Genomic DNA, 19,410 nt, shown 5'->3' on the forward strand with positions numbered 1-19,410 from the left:
GGAATGTCTAAAAGAGGAAAAACAATTCTAGCTTGTGAGTTGTAAGGGTTGGTTGAAAGGGTTGTAAACTAGGTTTGAAGGGAGAAGTGGGTAAGACCAGGCTCACTAAAGAGGAGCCCCGGGGCAGCCTGACAGTGTTAGGGTTGAATTGGTAAGACAGCTAAAGCAGATGATCCCAGCAGGGTAACAAACATCAGGAGCTGCAGACTATTCTGCAGTAGAAAAGCTGTGGCACAAGTCACTATTACAGAAATATGGTAGAATGACTTGTTTGACTGAAGTGCCGCAGTGGAAATTTAGAAGTTCTTCAGAAGGGTCAGGCCAGGAAACAGAGGTGATAGGGAGGCTATGCATATTAAGGAGTGTTTCAGCTGTATACAGCTCAAGGATAGTAATGATAAGTTCAAGTGTTTGTGGGTAAGATTCAGGGGAAAAGACAAGGGAGACATCCTGGTGACAGTCTCATAGATCACTCAACCACAATGAAGAGGTGGATGAAGCATTCTATAGGTATAGGTGGCTGGCTGACATTTCACAATTGCCAGTTCTTGCTCTTGTGGCAGATTTTAACTGGCTGCATGTCTGCTGGAAACTCAACTCAGCAGAGAGGAGGCAGCCTAGGAGATCCTTGGAGTGTGCAGAATTTCTGTCATAGCTGGCAAGGGAGCCTACCAGAACTGAGATTCCACTAGACCTGCTATTTGTGAATAGAGGAGATTGGTGAGAGATGTGATGGTCAGAATGCCCATCCTGGGCATAATGATAGTATTTTTAATTCTTGGTGAAGTAGAGGAACTGGGTCAACAAAACCTCTGCTTTGGACTTCTGGAGGTTGGATTTGGGCCTGTTCTGTTATTGCTTCAGACAGTCTGCTGGGAAATAAATGGGCCCAGGAAGGCTGGACATAGTTTAAGAAAGAAAAAAACCTTAACAATGCAGAAGTGAAATGTCCCTATGTGCTGAGAGAAGAGCCATCAGGGAAACATCCTCAACAGGGAACTTTTGCTGGAACTTAGCGGGTAAAAAAAGGGGTTTATGACCTTTGGAAGAAAGGGCAGACAAGTAAGGAAGACTAAAAGGATGTCATTAAGTCATGTGAAGAAAAAATTTGAAAGAAAAAGGCTCAGCTACAACTCTGACCACTGCTATGAAATAAAATAGAAAGTGTTTTTATAAATATATTAACTACAAAAGGAACGCCAAGTAAAACCTCCATCCTTTTTTGAATGTGGGGGGACACTGTCACCAAGGATGACAGTGGATGAGGTACTTAATGCCTTCTTTTGCCTTAGTCTGTACCAGTAAGACCAGTAAGACCAGTTATTTTCAGGGAAACCAGCCCTTGAGCTGGTATACAGGGGTGGGGAGCATGTAATGCAAGAGGAAATAGTGACTTGTGAAGCCATTTTGAGAGTCATAAGTCTATGGTACCAGATTTACCCAAGAGTACTGAGGGACCTGGTGGAAGAGTCCACCAAGCTGCTCTCCATCATTTATTTATCATCAGATCCCACATGACTGGGGATTAGCCAACATGCTGCCCATCCATAAGAAGGGCTGGAAAGTGGATCCAGGGAACTACAGGGCTGTCAGCCTGACCTCAGTGCCTAGGAAGGTTATGAATCAGATTCTACTAGAGTGTGATCATACAGCAAATACAGGACAACCGAGGGATCGGGCCCAGAAAACTGCAGTTTAAGAAAGGCAAGTCCTGTGTCATGAACCTGATCTAATTTTATGACCAAGTGACGTGCCTGGTGGATGATGGAAAAGCTGTGGATGTTGTGTACCTGGACTCCAGCAGAGCCTTTGATGCTGTCTCCCACAGCATTCTCCTGGAGAAGCTGGCAGCCCATGGCTTGGGCAAGTGTACTCTTCACTGGGTTAAGAACTGGCTGGAAGGCTGGGCCCAGAGCATGGGGGTGAATGGTCTTATGATATTGACTGGTCACATCCAGCTAGTGGGCAGTCACTAGTTATACTCCCCAGGGCATTTTAATTTTAATACACACATATAAGTTTACCCAATGAACATGCAATTTCCCAATCATTAAGGCAGTGTTTAACAGCTCACTTACCTCCACGGTCCCGTGCAGCCAGATTCTGTCCTCTTCTTAGAGTAACGTCCAACTGGTACATTCCGGGGTCCCCAGAGGGGAAATCTGCATTACTAGTTCCTAATGGATTTGTTCTCTGGGGAGGAAAAAACCAAAAATGCAATAGCTAATGTTACTAAAAGTTTCATGTGAGGTGTATGTACATAACGTCATCCTACTGAACTAAGAAAAGAGGCCACATCCCACTCCCCCACCACAGAGCTACTGCCCAACATCAAGCAATATGCGCTGTTTCATCAGGGTAACAATTTCCAAGATTCCTTAAAACATATATATATATATATATGTGTGTATATATATATATATATATACCAAAACCCCCCAAATCAACTCAAAAATCAAACTGGTTAAAAAAATAGTTCTTTGATGTAAAGGAGTTGCAAATTGAGAGTCTTTATGGTCCCTTTCAACCCAAACTACTTGATGATCTTAAGAACTACAGTTTAAATTACATTCATATCTAGTCCTGGCCCACTAAAGCAAAGTAAGTAAGAAAAGCATGAAGCTAAACCTTACAGTATTATTCAGACTAGTCTTTACTAGTATCCTCAAATCTTGTGTTGATTCAAGAGTTGTAACATAGGCATTGAATAAACATACATTAATTAAGATTTCATGCTGTACTGCAGTACTTTGCAAGGTATGTGGGGTTTTTCCACAGAGTTTTAGGGGAAGGTGTGGCAGGGAAATAATCATAAAGACATTAAATGCATCTGTAGCTCTGTATGCCAAGCAAATACTCTTAAATTTGCATAAAACGTGTCCTAAAAAATTACAATAAACTAAGTCAAAAAGCAAGGAGCTCTCCTGACCTCTAAAAAGCATGAACAATAAAGACATTTCTGACCAAAAGACAAAGTAATTATATTTCTTAGCATATATAAGCTTTTGCAAAACAGTTTATAACATCTCTCTGCAAGTAGAATCCAGTTACAGCACTTGCTTGGAACCCCACATCTAATTTTAAGACTAGAAAAACTAAATTAAATATACATTCACATACATATGAGAACTTCAACTGTTACACACTTTGAACACTATATTTACATGTGCTCATGCTAGAAGCTGAATCTTTTAAGAAGAGTGCTATTAATATTTTATTATATGATTATGGGTCCTCTGACAAGAAAAAAATTTGCATGATAGAAATATCTCAGAATATGTACCAAGTGCTATACCATTTCAACAAGAAACAAGTTTTATCTTTTTCTTCCTACTAAGCCCTTTCTTCTTTTTTATTGAAAGGCATTTCAATATCTGTTTTATTCTCATTATTTAATTTCAAGCTCAAGCATATTCACCTTTGCTGCCACACATAAAACACTAACCAAAATGCACGCTGGTATGCTCACTGGTTCCACAGCTGTGAAAGAGAGACAAAGAATGTCTGGCGACAAAAAAAATAAGCAAATGGAAATTTCCACCAGGTTGTTCTTCTTTTCATCTGCCTCCATACCCTGACTTTGCAGCAAAAGAGTTTTCTGACATTTATCCGTTTAAATACATTATAAAATTTTACTTCTGCAGCACCACTTGCAAAGCCTAAGATAGTACAGCAAAAATGAAAATAAGATCAAGTTCTCAATTTCTCCACTAAGATTGCAAACCTATTCTTCAAGAAAAAAACTGCAGCTTCCTTACCAGTTCTGCTGCACATTGCTCTCTCCACCTTTCTCCCATGTCATTGTCCTCCCTTGTTTTATCACAGATTAATAACTCTCTTATGTTCTCTTCTGTGAAAAGCAACTACTTCAATCATGCCAAATCCTTCTGGAGTTATCAGTTGTTTCCTACAAACACAATGGGTCACCTACAAACAATGAATCCCAGGACAGGGATTCAGACTCTAAGTTTTTCAAGGACTGAAGGAAGTGATTTTCTTACTTTTACTCTTTTCTTCATCCTTAGGAGTATATTGCCTCATCTTGCTTCTATGGGGTGGTGTAACAGTTTTTTTATGAAACTATTAAGCATTTATGGCAATTCCAGTTCCAGAAGAAATTAATACTAGTTACTGAGTGAACATTTCCTTTTACCAAGAAGTAAAAACACAGTCAGTGTGCAAGTACCCACCAACATCTCTTATGATTGTACACATGTGCAAAGATGTAACCCCCCCAAAAGAACAGGACACTAGATTGTACTGATGAAATTGAAACACACAATGCATTCAAACACTTAATACTGGGCAAAGTAAATAATCCTTGGGTGGTAACAAATGGAACAGGGTGGTATTTGATATGTGGGAATAAAGCCCACAAAGGGTTGCCCCTAGGCTGGAAAGGCATTTGTACTTTTGAAGCCTTAGTCCCTAACACAATAATAATTGATAAAGACCAGGTGCCCTCAGGACTATGGATAAGAAGCTATTTGGAGGGTACCAAATGAACCTTAAATGAACAACTGAGCAACCAACTAAATTTTATAGTTTTGTGCAGTGATTTTTATGCTAGATAGGAGTAAGTGAATTAGAAAGTACAATAGTGGACTTTTCTGCTACCCTAAATAATATATAGAAAATCATACAATAGATGTCATTACTGCATTGCAGAAAGAAGTTAAGAGCTTGTCACAAGTCACTTTATAAAAACAAATGGCACAAAACTTCTTGGCATCACTAAGAGAAGTATGCATTGACACTAACAACAGTTCCTCTGTGTACATTGGTTAAAGTGGTAGAGTGTCTACAGATGTCCAGGAAATCTGGAGACAAACTCAAATTTGACAACACACAGCTCAAGAAGACTCCTCCTGGGGTTCTGAAGAAATTAATGGTTACCCAGCTGGACTTGGTTAAAATATGTTTGTAATTATCACCATAATAATTGCTGTGTGTGTTTTAGCTTGCATCGTGATTCAGCTGCAGCAATGTCGTACACTATAAAATGAAATACAGATATTAACAGACCGTAGGAACTTAGTCTCAAGAAAAAAGGGAGACTTGACAAGAAGAGTAGAAGGGAACAGCATTTTACTGTCATAAGGACAGTCACACAGCCTTGGAGAAAAAAATAAAGAATGCAACTTAGGAGCTGTGCAAAATGAAAGCGGGATGCCAGCTCAGCTCTGCAAGGCTGACAAAGCAGTAGATGTGTAAAACAACAATACTGTGCTAACTCAAAAAGCTGGGGTTGAGGAAAAGCCAACTGAAAAGGACACTGGATACTGAAGACTACCAAAAAAGACCTGAGAAGGACCATATAAGGACTTTGACTAGGGGTGTGACTATGTAAAATAGAGTAATACATACACATCGAGTAAATGGGGATAGTTGATGAATATGCAATCAGTGTGTACGATCAAATCTCTGTTTACCTGACTTTCAGGACATTTGATTACAGGAAGGATCCTCTGAGTGACCAGCTGGTCACTCAGAGGAAGAATGCCGGATTTCTAATTCTCAAAACTGTGTTAGAAAAAATTGTGTTTCTATCTGGCCAATTTTGGCACCAAGAATGAACCACTTTACCCTGGCCAAACACTGGAACAGGTTGCCCCAGGAGTGATCCTGAAGACACCGGATACCTGCTCTGATATTTTCCCAAGCAATCTTGCTCAGAACAAGAGGTTTGATTGGCCTGTCTCCAGAACTCCCTGCAAACCTCATCCATCCTGTGATTTTCTATTGCTTTGAAATGTCATAGTAAATAAAGCATATCCTGACCTTAAGTACCTTTCCTTGATGCATTGTTCTGCCTTCCACTTCTGGTTGCCCTGATATGGCAGTGCTGCAGTTGGCATTCAGAACAATGATCATCTCCACCCCTTAAGAGAAGAGCATGTCCAAGACACCAAGATACACATGAACCCTGAACTTTTCAAAATAAGATTATATACACACTTTGCATTTATGCTACAGTGCTCATAAAAGTTGTAAACGATCCCTGCATATTTCAGTCTTTCCCTGTGAATAAACCCATTACTTTCAAAGGCACATCAAGCCTACTGTGTATGACTCAACAAACATGAAACTGCTTTATACATGCACTTGTAGAAAGCAAGTTACCTGCATTCTCAAAAATCCCAAATATGATCTTTTCCAAAAATGAAAAAAGCATAATAAATTCAAGTCATCATCTAAACAAATTAGATCTGACTTTCAGAAGGATTACTGGAGAATTATTCAGTTTCCAAGACAAGGAAAAACATTTGTTCTGTGCCACTTTGGTTTTAAGAAGATTACTAGAACTTACATGGCTTGTCTGAGTACACTTTTGCAAGCACACATGCACTTGCACTCACAAACACATGATGCATTCTCAAAGCAAAAGGGGAAATAGAAGCAGTCTCTAAGGGGATGAAAGTAACACTGAAAATATAAAAAAATGTAATTTTTCCCACCAGAAAGACAGACCCTAACCTAAAATTATTGAATTGTTAGGCATTAAAATCATATCTGCATTTCCTTTTTCCTGCTTTTTCCCAAAGACTAAGTCTCAGACAGATGCAACACTATTCTAATTTCTGGCAGCTAGCATTTCTGTCACCTCCTGAAAAGCTTGCACTATCACACAAAAAAATTCTCTAACTTGCCTGAAGAGTGCAGAATTACACAGCAAGTGATGTCAAACATGGCAGATGAAAGATAACTCAATTAGGAGCCAGAGAGAGGTGTCACATCCAAATCAAAGATGATCTGTGAACAATTAGCTGTCTTCATTCCAAAATGAGATAAATACCTGAAGTCAACATAAATGCCACATACATCTTTCACTTGAAAAAATAATTTCCAATCACTGTGTTTAAACTGAAATTATCCATGTTTTCACAACAGAAAACAATACTAAAACACTCCTACCTTCATTTTCCATCTTATTAATCCCAATTATTTATACAAATACATATAAACACATTTTACATAAACTAGGTTATCCAGAATCAGTTTTTATTAAAATTATATGACAAAGTTGTATTTTACATTTTAGGAAGTATACCAGAACATGACATTTGAATTATTTTGAGTTAATTTTAAAGTTAATACAGCAACAGTATCACTACCAGTAAAACACTAAACTGCTTCAAAGATGAACTTCCCTAGTGCTTTGTGTCTCACAGAGGTATCTGCAAATCTGAGTTAGCCTTCTGATCTGGCAGCTGCTCAGCAATACTCCTCACTTCCATCTGGTAGCAACAGCTCTGCACAACTATCATTTGACTACTGCTGCAAACTGCAGCTACTCAGAATGAAAGTAAAAAATAAATCTTGCTTCAATTTAGCTTGCAACTTGAATATCAAAAGTGTAATGTCTTTCCTTAAAATCTCTATGTATCTTTTACATTTTGTAGTCATTTCAGTTTTTGGATTCAGAAAACAGCAGACTAGAGCCAAATGGGCAAGCCACTTCTTTCAGTAGTTCATATTTCCAACATTTAAATAACAGATGCAATAAGCATCACTAATGACTGCAATGAAACACCAAGTCTTCCCTCAACAGCATCTTGCTGGAAGCAAGAAGGATTTGGTAGAACTAATTATCTCATAGCACATAGCAGGAAACCTGTACAATAGTGTTGGTCAGTCTTACATCTTTTTTGTAAATTTATCTGTTTTCATAATTTCAAAAAGGTGCAGTTAAATATTGTTCTGGCATTCACTTAAAAGCTAAAAAAATATAACAAAATAGCAACCATAATATTTTTTAAAAAATCCCTCTTAAAGAAAAAAGAACATATATCAGAATCACTCTCCTCTGGAAGAAACTATGGTTTTGGAAGGATCTGAGTAGCTTTTGTGGTTTCACATACCAGATACTGCACATACCCATCTCCTTTAATCCCTCTATGCCTCATTTTTGACCACTGGAAGTAGCACAGTAATTCTCCCTTACTTTGCAGATGAAGGCAGAGCACTCAAATTATTGCTGTGAGATGGTCCACAAAAGGAATAGAAGTATTTTCAATCTCCCTGACTACTGCTCTGGAAAACAATTAATTCATTTTTGAGTATCACATACATTGTTGTTTTCATTTAAAGGCATTTTCAAAGAGCTTCACATATTTTCCACAGAGTAAAAACAAAGGTGTGCGTTTGGAGAACAAAAGTATCCCCCTTTTGACTGACACCTGCTTAACTCTCCATCATCCAGCTATCACTCTCCTTGTCTCCCATGCTGAGAACTTGTCCCAAAGCCACTCATTATTTCTCTTCCATGCTGGCAAAGGTATGGACTGAGAAACACCATCCAGAGTGTTCTGATTGGATTATACCAAGAATCCATGCTCCACACTACAGCATACATATAATGTTGACACTGCCCACAACAGCGAGTCTTTTGGCTTCCTTTTCTTTAATTTTCATAATGTGCCTGTCTCCTTAGCTTCTTAGGACAAATGATGATGTATTGTTGCACTAAAAAAAAGTTTTGTAAATTTGGTTGTTTTGAAACTCTCCTACTATGGATAAAGGATGAGTTACTTGGAAGGTAAACCTTGTCTCGCATAAACTATTTCACTATGGGAAATTAAACAGTATATAATGAATGTATGACACTGAGAAGGTGTACTTAAAATGTGCACTTTCTGCTGAAGTTCACAAAATGAAAACACTTTCTGCAGAATCCATTTCAGGCAGAACACTTCAGAAACAATCACTTGTAAAAGTTCATTACTTATACCAAGAAGTATATAACAAACCCATTAAACACACCTCAATCTATTAATTTGAGTAAAGTGTTGTATATTCACCTGAAAGATTGGAACAATTTATTTCAGTTGTTCCACTTACACACCAGTGGTGTTATTTTTCTTCAGAAAACTATCCAGTAGCATCCAGTTTCCCAGAGTTCGCTGCATCATTCAAATGAAAAATGCAACCTACAAGACTTTTGCAATGCTACTTCCTGTTTTAACATTCTAAATTAATATGGAATTGATGAGATAGGTCTTGTTAGCATTGGTATGATAAGAGGAAAATAATTTTTAGCTGATGATAAAAAAGCAGTTTTAACACTGCAATGTTTGTTTAGGAGGATACAAGCACACTACATTAAATATTAAAAAGATATGTACTGTATTTCTTTCAAGTTGAGGACTGTTTAATGGGATAGCATATTTTTTTAAATTACACAGAATGCAGAGACTGTCAGTGCTGGTGAACTCTTCTTCTCATCACATGCAAATTTAGCAGCATCAGGGCTGCTCTGTATGCAGCAGAGCAATTTTTCAGGCTGCACAGCCACAGATGGAAAATACCACCAGACCAGGCCTCCTTCCTTCCTTCATTTCATTGCCAAGACACATGCTGGCAAGAAAAATCATTAGAGACAACTGTTAACTAGAAATAATGACACCAAAACTATGACACATCTTGTGAATAATGGAGGTGAGTTAACTTACTGAAGCAAATTTCCCTGTATCTTGATCAATACTTCTGGTTTCTCTCTACCTAATGACAGCATACTTCATTCTCCTATAAACAGTTTTAGTTCAAAAATTGATCTTGGTTGTTCAGTAAGGGTGACTGTTTTTGATACTGGCCTGTTTGCTCTTTGGTTTAGACTGTACTGTGTTTAAGACTCAGCTATTAATTTTAACACAGTGCTTTAAACTTTTGAGAACTGAAACGTAGTACTCCATAAATTAGTAAGTTAGGTCAACTTGAAACATCAACTTGCATGTAAATTTTTGCTTGTTTGCTTGCTTTTTAATTTAGCAAAGGATAGCATTTATGGCAATTCAATACTGGTGGAACAATTTCAAAACTTAATATACTGAAATCATCCAGAATTATTTTTAATTCCATACAATTATTCCTGTGATCAGTACAGATGTACTAAACTCTGAAGAGTCACCGTGGAATCACATCTGAGATTTGCCACATTATGAGAAAATGAAGCTAACAGCAACTGTATGCCTCCACTGCTGGAAGAAAGGGAGCAGATAAATAGAACCTATAGAAAAAGCTGTCACCACAGCAAATTTCTGCTTTCATTCAGATGGAAATGTAGTTCCTATAGTTTCCATTAGACATAATATTTTCACAGCTTCATGTAACTTAATGTGTAAGCAGTTTACCAAAGAGACGAGAGGGGTAACACAACAGCACATTCATACTCAAGACAAAATTAATTTTTGCTCAAACTTGAAAGTATGTATCCTATACCAAAATTCATAGTGCAAGCACACACATTCCAAAAAAAAAATTACTTAAAACTCCCAGATTACTCAAAATGAAAGTATATTGAAACATCTTTTTCTCCAAAAAAAAGAGCACCTGTTCCTTTAAAATACTGATGAATTATGCAAATACAAAATGCATTTTGATACATTTAAAACTTCAATCTAAAAAGGTAGAGATAAAAGCTAATGGAGTGCCACTTATTTATTATCTTTTTAAGATTACATTTACTTACCTTCAATTAGGAATTTAGTTTCATTGCTTAGGCATAGTGGATGATGATACAATATTTATTCTCAGCTCCTGGAATGATTCCTCTAGCCCCTTATGGATTACATATATTTAAACCCATTCTAGAGCTTCATTACAAAACCAGTTCCATTCATGTTTGTGAGACAAAGAAATAGATCTCTCAGTGATTTTGGCTGCACTACTGCCTTGCTATATAAACCATGCAATCTGCTCAGTATTCCAACTCAATACCATGCAAAAACCCCCAGCCAGCAATGAGCACCCCAGTTCCAAAATCAGGAGCTCAGGACTCGGCAGATTAACAATTCATATTAGCACACATACAAAAGCTCCTCAGGCCTAAAAATAATATTTTTTTACATTACTCTTTGATGATCTCTAAAACTCTACAGTGACATGTAAATGGGAGGAGCTAATTCAGGACAATACTTTCATTTTTTTACATTCTCCATGAAGACATTCTTGGGACTCACAGTCATTATGCAAACTTGGTTAATACTTTTTTTCATATCTTTACACAGCCAGGATACAACAGTCTCATCATCTCAAAGATCTGGCAATATTTCTTGCAGAATTCACATCCCATTTCCTTGTGTTTTTTCTTCCTGCCCTCTGGCTTGGAATACTTAAAATATACTTAATATTTTTCTTGTAATTTCCTTTGTGTGGACCTCTTCTGTGTATTTCTTCTCCCTACTCTAATATCTCTCCTGTCATAAAAATTCTTGGCAGAAGAAGTCTATTTTGATAGCAGCATGACAGACATACTACCACAGCTCTTTAGATTTATTTCAACTATTGTATGGAAATTACAGCTTTCTTCCTGTAATTGAAGAGCAAACTTTTTGCAGGTGGATTTGACAGTCAGACCCATAGGTTTTCCTCTGGCAGCACAAGTCACAGGATTTTGCCCTCAAGACCTGAAAAAGTCAGTCTGCCCTTTAGTAACACAAGTGGAAACCACAGCTAACATGCAACAGCACAAACTCAGATAAAGTACTTACTCTTTCCATAATAAGAAGCACATACTCTATTTGAAACCTGTCTCTGTTCCTGTCACCTACAACATATATCTCTTAGCTTAGCTAAATAAAATACCTAGATAACATAATAAAGAGCTGTTGAAATGTTTATGGAAATGGTAATCTTTGTAAAGAATAAAACCTAATGTAAGCACTAAATAGAATTTATTGATTTTATTATATTGCCCCAAATAAGAAATTATCTTACTAGAAATTCTAGTTCTATAAACAATCTTGAAGAACACTGATTCTCCCTTGTAATACTCAGTTTTGAAGTGCACCAGTAAATACTTTCCAACCCTACTGCAACTCCCAATATCTGATGCATGTAGATGGGATACAAGTTGGTGCACATAATCAGAGGATGCAAAACTGTGTAAAAAACATATACACACTTGCACTTCTGATGATTTCTTCTTTCTGATAAGCAAAGTGTTTGTGAACTTAGGACCCATTAAAGATATCACATAAGAGAATTTTGTACAAGGTCTTACATTTTACCAGATTTGAAAAACAATTAAGGATTTTGAAATAAGTATGTAAGTGAGAGACTATCCATTCTCAGTTACACACTTAGGTTCTAAGGGGGCTGCTGTTAAGGAATACATCAGGTGTAGGAAGCCCAGTTTGAAAGCTGCAATTTCAAGATACAGACTGAGATGCAGGTTGAGCTCTGGATGGGAGCCCAGAGAGACAAGAATTCATGAACTGCCAACCCTCTATATAACAAAGGGCCTGAACACTGGCAGCCAGGTGAATGGACACAGGGACAGAGCAGGAGCTGAAAAGTCACAGTCACTTGGACTGTGAGTGTGTAGAAGCCCAGAGATTCCTTTGTTCTGACGACTCCAAGAGGCTCAAGCTGATTCTGTGTTACTGTCAATAAATGGCTTTACAGACCAGAGATATGAATTCCATCCTCCTATGGGAAACCTGGGGTTGAACCAAGAAGGAAACCTGGTGTGACTGCATGTGAGGGTATGGTGGAGCTAAGCAGGGCTCCAGTCAGCTCACCGGAGCAACCTGCTGCGAGGGGGCCTTGGCACCAGCAGCTGAAATCTCCAGCACTTGGAGTTTGACTGCCAGAGACTTCAGAGAATGGTCAGAGAAGAAGTTTTTTTTAATGCTGTCACCTTACTAAGTGCAAGTGGACTTTAACAAAAAGCTTTGTGGAGAACAGAACTATCTTGGTTTACAATTGCAGTCCTGATGCAATTACTTGCTGAAGACACACATTTGGTGTAAGCAGGCTCCTGAGAAATGAGACTGGTTCACACCTCTTACATTAACCACCAAAAATATATAGTGTGCTACCTTCGCAGGCCCACAGTTTCTGTGTTCGTGCAGGTCTCTTTTCCACTATTTAAAAATACTACTAATAAATATTGTGGCTGAGGGTACATTTCAGATGCCAGCTAGAAGTGTTATGACAGCTATTTGGCTATAACAGATTATTAAATTAAGAGAGAAGGAAGAAGGCCCAGAGAGTGGCAAAACAGATTTTGCCTACAAAAAATGCCATACTGAAGAAAGAGAGGTCTGTGCTAAACTAAAATAACCAGAATTAATACTAAAGCAACTGAAATTTGAGGAGTTTGGGTAGGTCTACAGAATTGTGTACATCATCTTGTAGAATACATAATGCTCTTCACAGAAACTGTTTATAAACTTTAACCAGTTCTGCAAACACAGTTGTTTTAACAAACACCTCAGACAGCAGTAATATTCATCAAGCTGCACCCTTGCATCCACTGACTTTATAAAGAGGGTTATACTTTGACCCTTATTCTAAAGATGTCTTCTTCTATACATTAAAGATATGACCACCATGAAAACATTTCAGTTAACCTTCATGACACACTTTTCTTAATAACCATAATAAAGAAGATGAAAGCAGGAACATAGCCACTAAAGAAAAAGGGACAAAAAAATTGTTAGAAGTAATAAAAATTCATAAAGATGGTTCCTCTAAATCAATCTGATACCAGATCTTAATATTTGTGTTAAAGGGCAACATTCCATGCAATTTTGAGTGCAATTTTGACCACAGAAAGCCATTATAGACAGCACTGTATTGTGCAGAAATAAGGAAGGAGACAGGGGAGACTCTTCTTTTGGATGTGGTAATTTATCTCTTTAGAAGGTAGTACAAGAGGTACCCACTTCAGATGCAGCATGGGTTTATAAATTCTAAGGACTCCTGTCTGACATTCAGCTCTTCTGCCAGCAGAGGTGAAGGATGTTTAGTTTCTCCTGAGTAAGTTACTAATAATGACATGCTAATATTAACAAATAAGTTAATACTAATTATTGTCTTGCTACAGTCACCCATAGCACTCTGTATTACACAGAGTGCCAAAACGCACCACACAGGACTGTTTTTTATGGTATCAGGCAGGTACTCGAGGAATTTGTTGTAAACATTTTCAGGACCCTTTAAGTGATACAGTGACTATGTGTGCTGTTTAATTGTTTTAAAAACAATTTTTTTTTAAAGCTCCAAAACCAGAATTATTAATCTTTCATCTATCACATTTCAAGTTCTAGGTACCACAGGAACAATGTATGTGCAAAACCATAAAACTAATCCACCATTAAAATCCACTTTCTATACTAAGTCTTATTCCTGAGGAAGGGAATAAGCATTTTCTCATTTTAGTAGCTTGCATATTATTTATTTTCAAATAATTTCTTCATGATTGCCTGTTCTGCTTTTTTTTGTTTATTTGGTTGGTTTTAGCTTGGGGTTGGCGGTTTTGTGTGTTTGTTTTTGGAGGGCTTTTTGTTGGGGCTATTTTGGTGGAGGGGAGTTGTGAGGGGAAGAAGGTAGCAGAGTATTAATTTCCATAATGATTTCTTTAAAACAGTTGGACTGCAGAATTTACTCTGAGCTCTGGAAAAAGACTGGACCCAAGAGGTTTCAATAATTGAACAGACCAAGCAAAGCTTTGATTTGCTTCAATAGCCATTTCCCATCTGGAAACCTGAAGAGGAGCTCCTTTTTCTATTTATGTGAAAATACATTTATGGAGAAACTTTCCTCAGGCTTCTTCACAAATCCGTGCTAGATTTAGGACATCTTTATAAATACAAATATTGAAGGCAGACGGTTGGAGACTATCAACTATATCAAATAGTTGCTTCAGTGTTTTTCAAAGAAGAGTAATTGCAAAGTAAGCATGCTTTCATTCACTGGAACACCACAGACTTTTCTGGAAGAGAAGAGAGATTGCAAATATAAAGCACCTCGGAAAAGAGTAGTTTTAAAATGCTACATTTTAGAAGCACATCTTAACTTGCTCTTTTAGGTAGGAAGGCATACAGTTCATACAAACACTTAAGTCTCTGGAAGAAGACATCTTTTTGCTTAAATGGGACCCAAGCTTATCATACTAGTAATAATTTTTAAATAGTCTTTTAAACACATAACTGCATGTATTTCATTTTTCATTACAAGATCTGAGGTTATATTTACAAAGAAAACTTTCCTCCCCAGCCTTCATCTCTCTTTGCGGTCTAATTAGTCAACTAAGTTAGCAAAAAATACTTAGAATGTATCAAAGAGCCAGCACAGATAGTTTTTTTTGCAGTCAAACTGCAAGCCTAAATTTGCACATGCAAATAGAAGATTTTGCTCAAGAAATAGATGAAACAGCAGAATTCTTGCTATAATTTGCTTATCAGACAAAATAAGACTTAAGTTACCTACAACACTGTGGAGAGCTAGGCTGAAAGGACAGCACAGGAGGGAATCTTCCCCAGTGACTTGCAGCTGTACTGATTACCAAGGAGTGGAAACATCTGTGTCTGGTCAATTCACTTGGAGGATATAAAAGAGTGGGTTTAGCTGACCACTGCACTGGTGCTTGCAGTTGGAGCTTGAGAGTGGGAGGCTGCTGGTTGAGCTATGAGGAGGTAAGGGACGTGTAGTCAGGCAAGGGGCAGATATGGTGAGAAGATGCTCTGTGAGGGACAGTCAGGGTTAGGCAGCTGGGAAAGGGACAGCTTGAGGTTAGCCAGTCATGCAGAATGAAAGAAGTCAGTGCTGTGAGGAGCTGCATGTGAGAAAGGGAATCAGTACTGTGTGAACCTGCATATGAAAGAAGTCAGGGTTCCCTAAGAGAGGTCTATAAAAAAGGTAATTAGAGTTTGCTAATAAAGGACTAGTAGGGATGCCTGTTAAAGGGCTGGTGGTAGTACCAGCTGTGTCTGTCTCAACATATCTGCAGTACAAAGCAGAGGAATTTCTTTTGGCATGAAGGCTGAATTTAAACTCTGCACACAAAATTGCATTGCAGCACCATGAGGGGCCTTCCAAATCCTTCAGATCTGCCACCTATCCTTGGGGGTCATCTGGTCTCAGTTCCTACTACTGCTGTTCTTCCAAAGTAAAGACAAAACCACAGACCTTCTCACTTGCCCGAAGATATGTCCTGCCCCTGCAACCTAAATCCAGCTATGCCCTCAGCCAATGTGCCTGACAGTGCCAGAACCCACCGAGCCTCTGGCTTTCACAGAATAATTTGAAAAGTGCAGCATGTGGTTGTGATGGCAGGAGCTGCTTTTTATAACACCATCACCCCCCAAAGAGAGATATCTTGGCTGATCCACAGGGTCTGCAGAAGGGACTTGTGTCCCAAAGCTTTACCCTACAGATCCTGCCCTGAGGACCAGTAAAGGGGACCACCGGCTCCTTCTGCAAAAGTTATGCAGGGGAAGGAAAGCAGTTGCCCACAGCCTTGCCCCTTCACTCTATTTTTTAGCTTTGTCCTCCAGCTTACTTTAACTTTCTGCTCTAGGAGAGGAGATTGGAAGTCAGGACTACCTTCTGAAAGGCATGCCACTCTGTCAGTAACAGCATCATGCCTTCTTGCTTGCGCTGTCTTATCCCTCAGCCTTAAGCCTGCTCTGTACAAAATGAGACTGGTTTCATTTAAAGTGGCACAAGAAGCTAAGAGGGAGAATGATATTATAGGGAAGATATGGACAGATAGATATTGTTCTTGTCTACATAAAGACAGACACTTTCGCTAGGCCTGGTTACACAAAGGGATGGAGCAACCAGAGCTTCCCTGGGCAGCCTGTTCCAGTGCCTTATAACCCCCACAGTCAAGAACATGCTTCTTGTATCTGATCTAAATGAACCCTTTGTGACATTAAACCACCTTGTTCTAGCACTTCATGCCCTTCTTAAAAGCTCTCTTAGAGTGTTTTGCAGTATCTAAATGTGCCTGTCTTCATGCTATGGACCTTCATAGAATAATGCAGTGGGACCAAGAATGTGAATTCAAGAACGTGACTGAATCAGTTATGTCCTACTTGCATTTAGTTTTCTCACAGAAATCACTTGCCCACAGATGAAAACTGACACTGCTAAGAAACGTGACAGAAGAGCAGGGTTTTTTTTCCTCAAAGAATACAAAGCTAGAAACCATAAGGTGCCAGAAACACTTTAAAGAATTATGCCTTCAATTCACTAATGCATGCTGTGTACATATTTTACTGCAAAAAAAAATATTTTTAAATAATCATTTGAATGTGTTTCTTAAATTATGATTTTTATTTGATTATTTTAGTAAATAAATCTTGTACTAAACATATACTGGAACTACCAATATTTCTTATAAGCTATACTAACTCACAGGAACAGTCAGTTACTAATGATTCACTAATGTAAATTTGACCAAACCCATAGCAGTACTACCATTTCTCTATTCTTAACTGCATAAAAGAGGCACACTTGATTTCCTAGAATTTTTCTATTACTTGGAAGTTAAAATTATTTTCCCTTTCCTTTTTCCATTCACACAAAAATCAATTTCTTTGAAGAGTTATTCCCAATATCTGAAGAAAAAACATGAGAAGTTCAAGTGAAACTTAAATTCTTATTTTACCTAAAACTTATACTGACCAGTCATGCAAAAATCACCTTAATATGACTAATAGCTGTTGAAATACACAAACAATCTGGCACACACTAACAATCCTGGCAGTCAAAACCAATATATGCACCTTGCAGTAAATATAAGCAGCATCTTGTAAAACAGGGTGTTGAGGGTTAGTTCTTTCTTTTTTTCTTTCCCTCTGTGGAATTTTCCCCATTGTCATGCTAAGATACCTGTTGACTGGGCCCTGGTGGCAAGGGGGAGGGGAGGGGAGAGAAGAGGGAACCCCGCGAGATTCAAACAGCCAGAAGAGGAAGTGGAAGGCTGGGCCTCGGCCCATTTCCTCCATCGCCGCCTGTGTCCCATCCCCGCTATCCCAGCGTCGGGAAACCACTATCGGACCCTGTCCTGCTGTCTTCTTGCTGTGAACTACCACCATCCAGCACTCTGCTGAGCCCTAGGATCCACACCGTGAGCGGAGGGCTCTCTCCATCTCTCTCCCTCCCCCTGGGACAGCTCTGCCATCACCCCCAGCCCTCCTGCAGCTCTGCGGGACCTGCCCGCCCCCAGCACCAGGAACTGCAGCTCAGGGAAAAGGTGCCTGCAGCCAAAAAACACTGGGACTGAGTTACTGTTCTCTTTGTGGGTAATTTCATAGCTGTTGTTGTTCTTGTTTGTCTTGTTAGATATACTAGTAAAGAGCTGTTATTCCTACCCCCATATCTTTGCCTGAGAACTCTCTTAATTCCAAAATTATAATAATCGGAAGAATCACATTTTTTTTTTTTCAGTCCAAAGGGAAGCTTCTGCTTTCCTTAGCAAACACCTGTCTTTCAAACCAGGACACAGAGGCAACAGTAGTCCAAATTATTCCCAAAGAATACAAAAATCTAGACATCTTGATACAACCATTAGTGTGGCTAAAAAAATATTAAAGAGGGGATATTTTGTCTATAATCTAGATAGCATCAGTATTTTCTTAGATGGGAAAACCAAGTTTACTCCAAAGTTGTGGTGAGGGGAAGGAAAGAGAAGAAGATGTTTCTATGGACAGATGACAACAATAAGCATCCTTAATGACTCATTCCAGCCTTTCACTAGGGTAAAACGAAGTGGATAGCCTGGCATAGGTCTGCCTTTGCTTCAGTTATACATTTCACCAATTGCTGCTCCACTCCAAGCCTTTCAGGCTGTCACTCAGAAGACTTGCATTTTACAGTATAAAACTGCACTAAAAAGATTAAAAGGTAATTCATAGCATCCATTATCACTCAGCTTAGCAAAAAAAGTTCCTGTGGTTATTTTGCATTTGCAATATGCCTATGCATACTTGACAGAACTTTCAAAATTACGGTATAAAAGTAGTATGGTTATAAAATTTGCACCAGGTCTGGGGTTTGGGTTTTTTTTGTTTTTATTTTTTGGGCATTCTCTTTACTCTGGACATCAGAAATTAGTGCTTTTTCATAGTAGCAAACAAAATTTTTGCACTATTCATTAAAATTTTTAATACACATGGCAATAATTTGTTCAACGCTTTCTGTACTTTTCATTAAAGTGATAAGACTTTTATATCCTAGGTGACTAAGCAGCAAAATATATACAAATATGTATATATAATATGCCTCTGAAGTACATCTTAAGAGATGCATCTCCTTCTAGTGACAATTAACCAATAGGTTTGCATCATGACCTGACCAAAATAGCTCTCAAAGGTGAACAAGCCTCACAGAACTAATATGAATTGTCTACATTAAGGCTTCTTAAAGTACAGGAGAGGAACAGCAGGGAAGGCACTTGCCAAAATCCAGAAAATTCATGGGAATCTGTTATGAGAAACAGGAGTCTTAGATTGCAATGTTAACAGGCAAGACATCCATTGGTTTCCCAAATGCTACTCAAAACTGGTTTTGTTTTCTATTCTTTCATCTAGAATACAATTAATGATCAAGAGGAGATGTTAAAGGGAAACATTTTAATTTGATCTTGTAGCTCACAACATGAAGATTCACTTAAAA

The 19,410-nt window shown here is 38.3% G+C and overlaps 1 protein-coding gene across 1 annotated transcript in view; it reads right to left on the reverse strand.

The window, feature by feature from the left end:
- Positions 1-19,410, reverse strand: part of MCTP1 (multiple C2 and transmembrane domain containing 1) — a 221,717-nt gene that overhangs the window by 157,688 nt on the left and 44,619 nt on the right. The window contains exon 2 of the mRNA XM_062512666.1: positions 2,079-2,193. Coding sequence (XP_062368650.1) covers positions 2,079-2,193 — 115 coding nt within the window. The remainder of the gene's footprint in view (positions 1-2,078; positions 2,194-19,410) is intronic.

The sequence above is a fragment of the Cinclus cinclus genome, chromosome Z (genome assembly GCF_963662255.1).
Source record: "Cinclus cinclus chromosome Z, bCinCin1.1, whole genome shotgun sequence".
In the NCBI taxonomy this organism is placed as follows: Eukaryota; Metazoa; Chordata; class Aves; order Passeriformes; family Cinclidae; genus Cinclus; species Cinclus cinclus.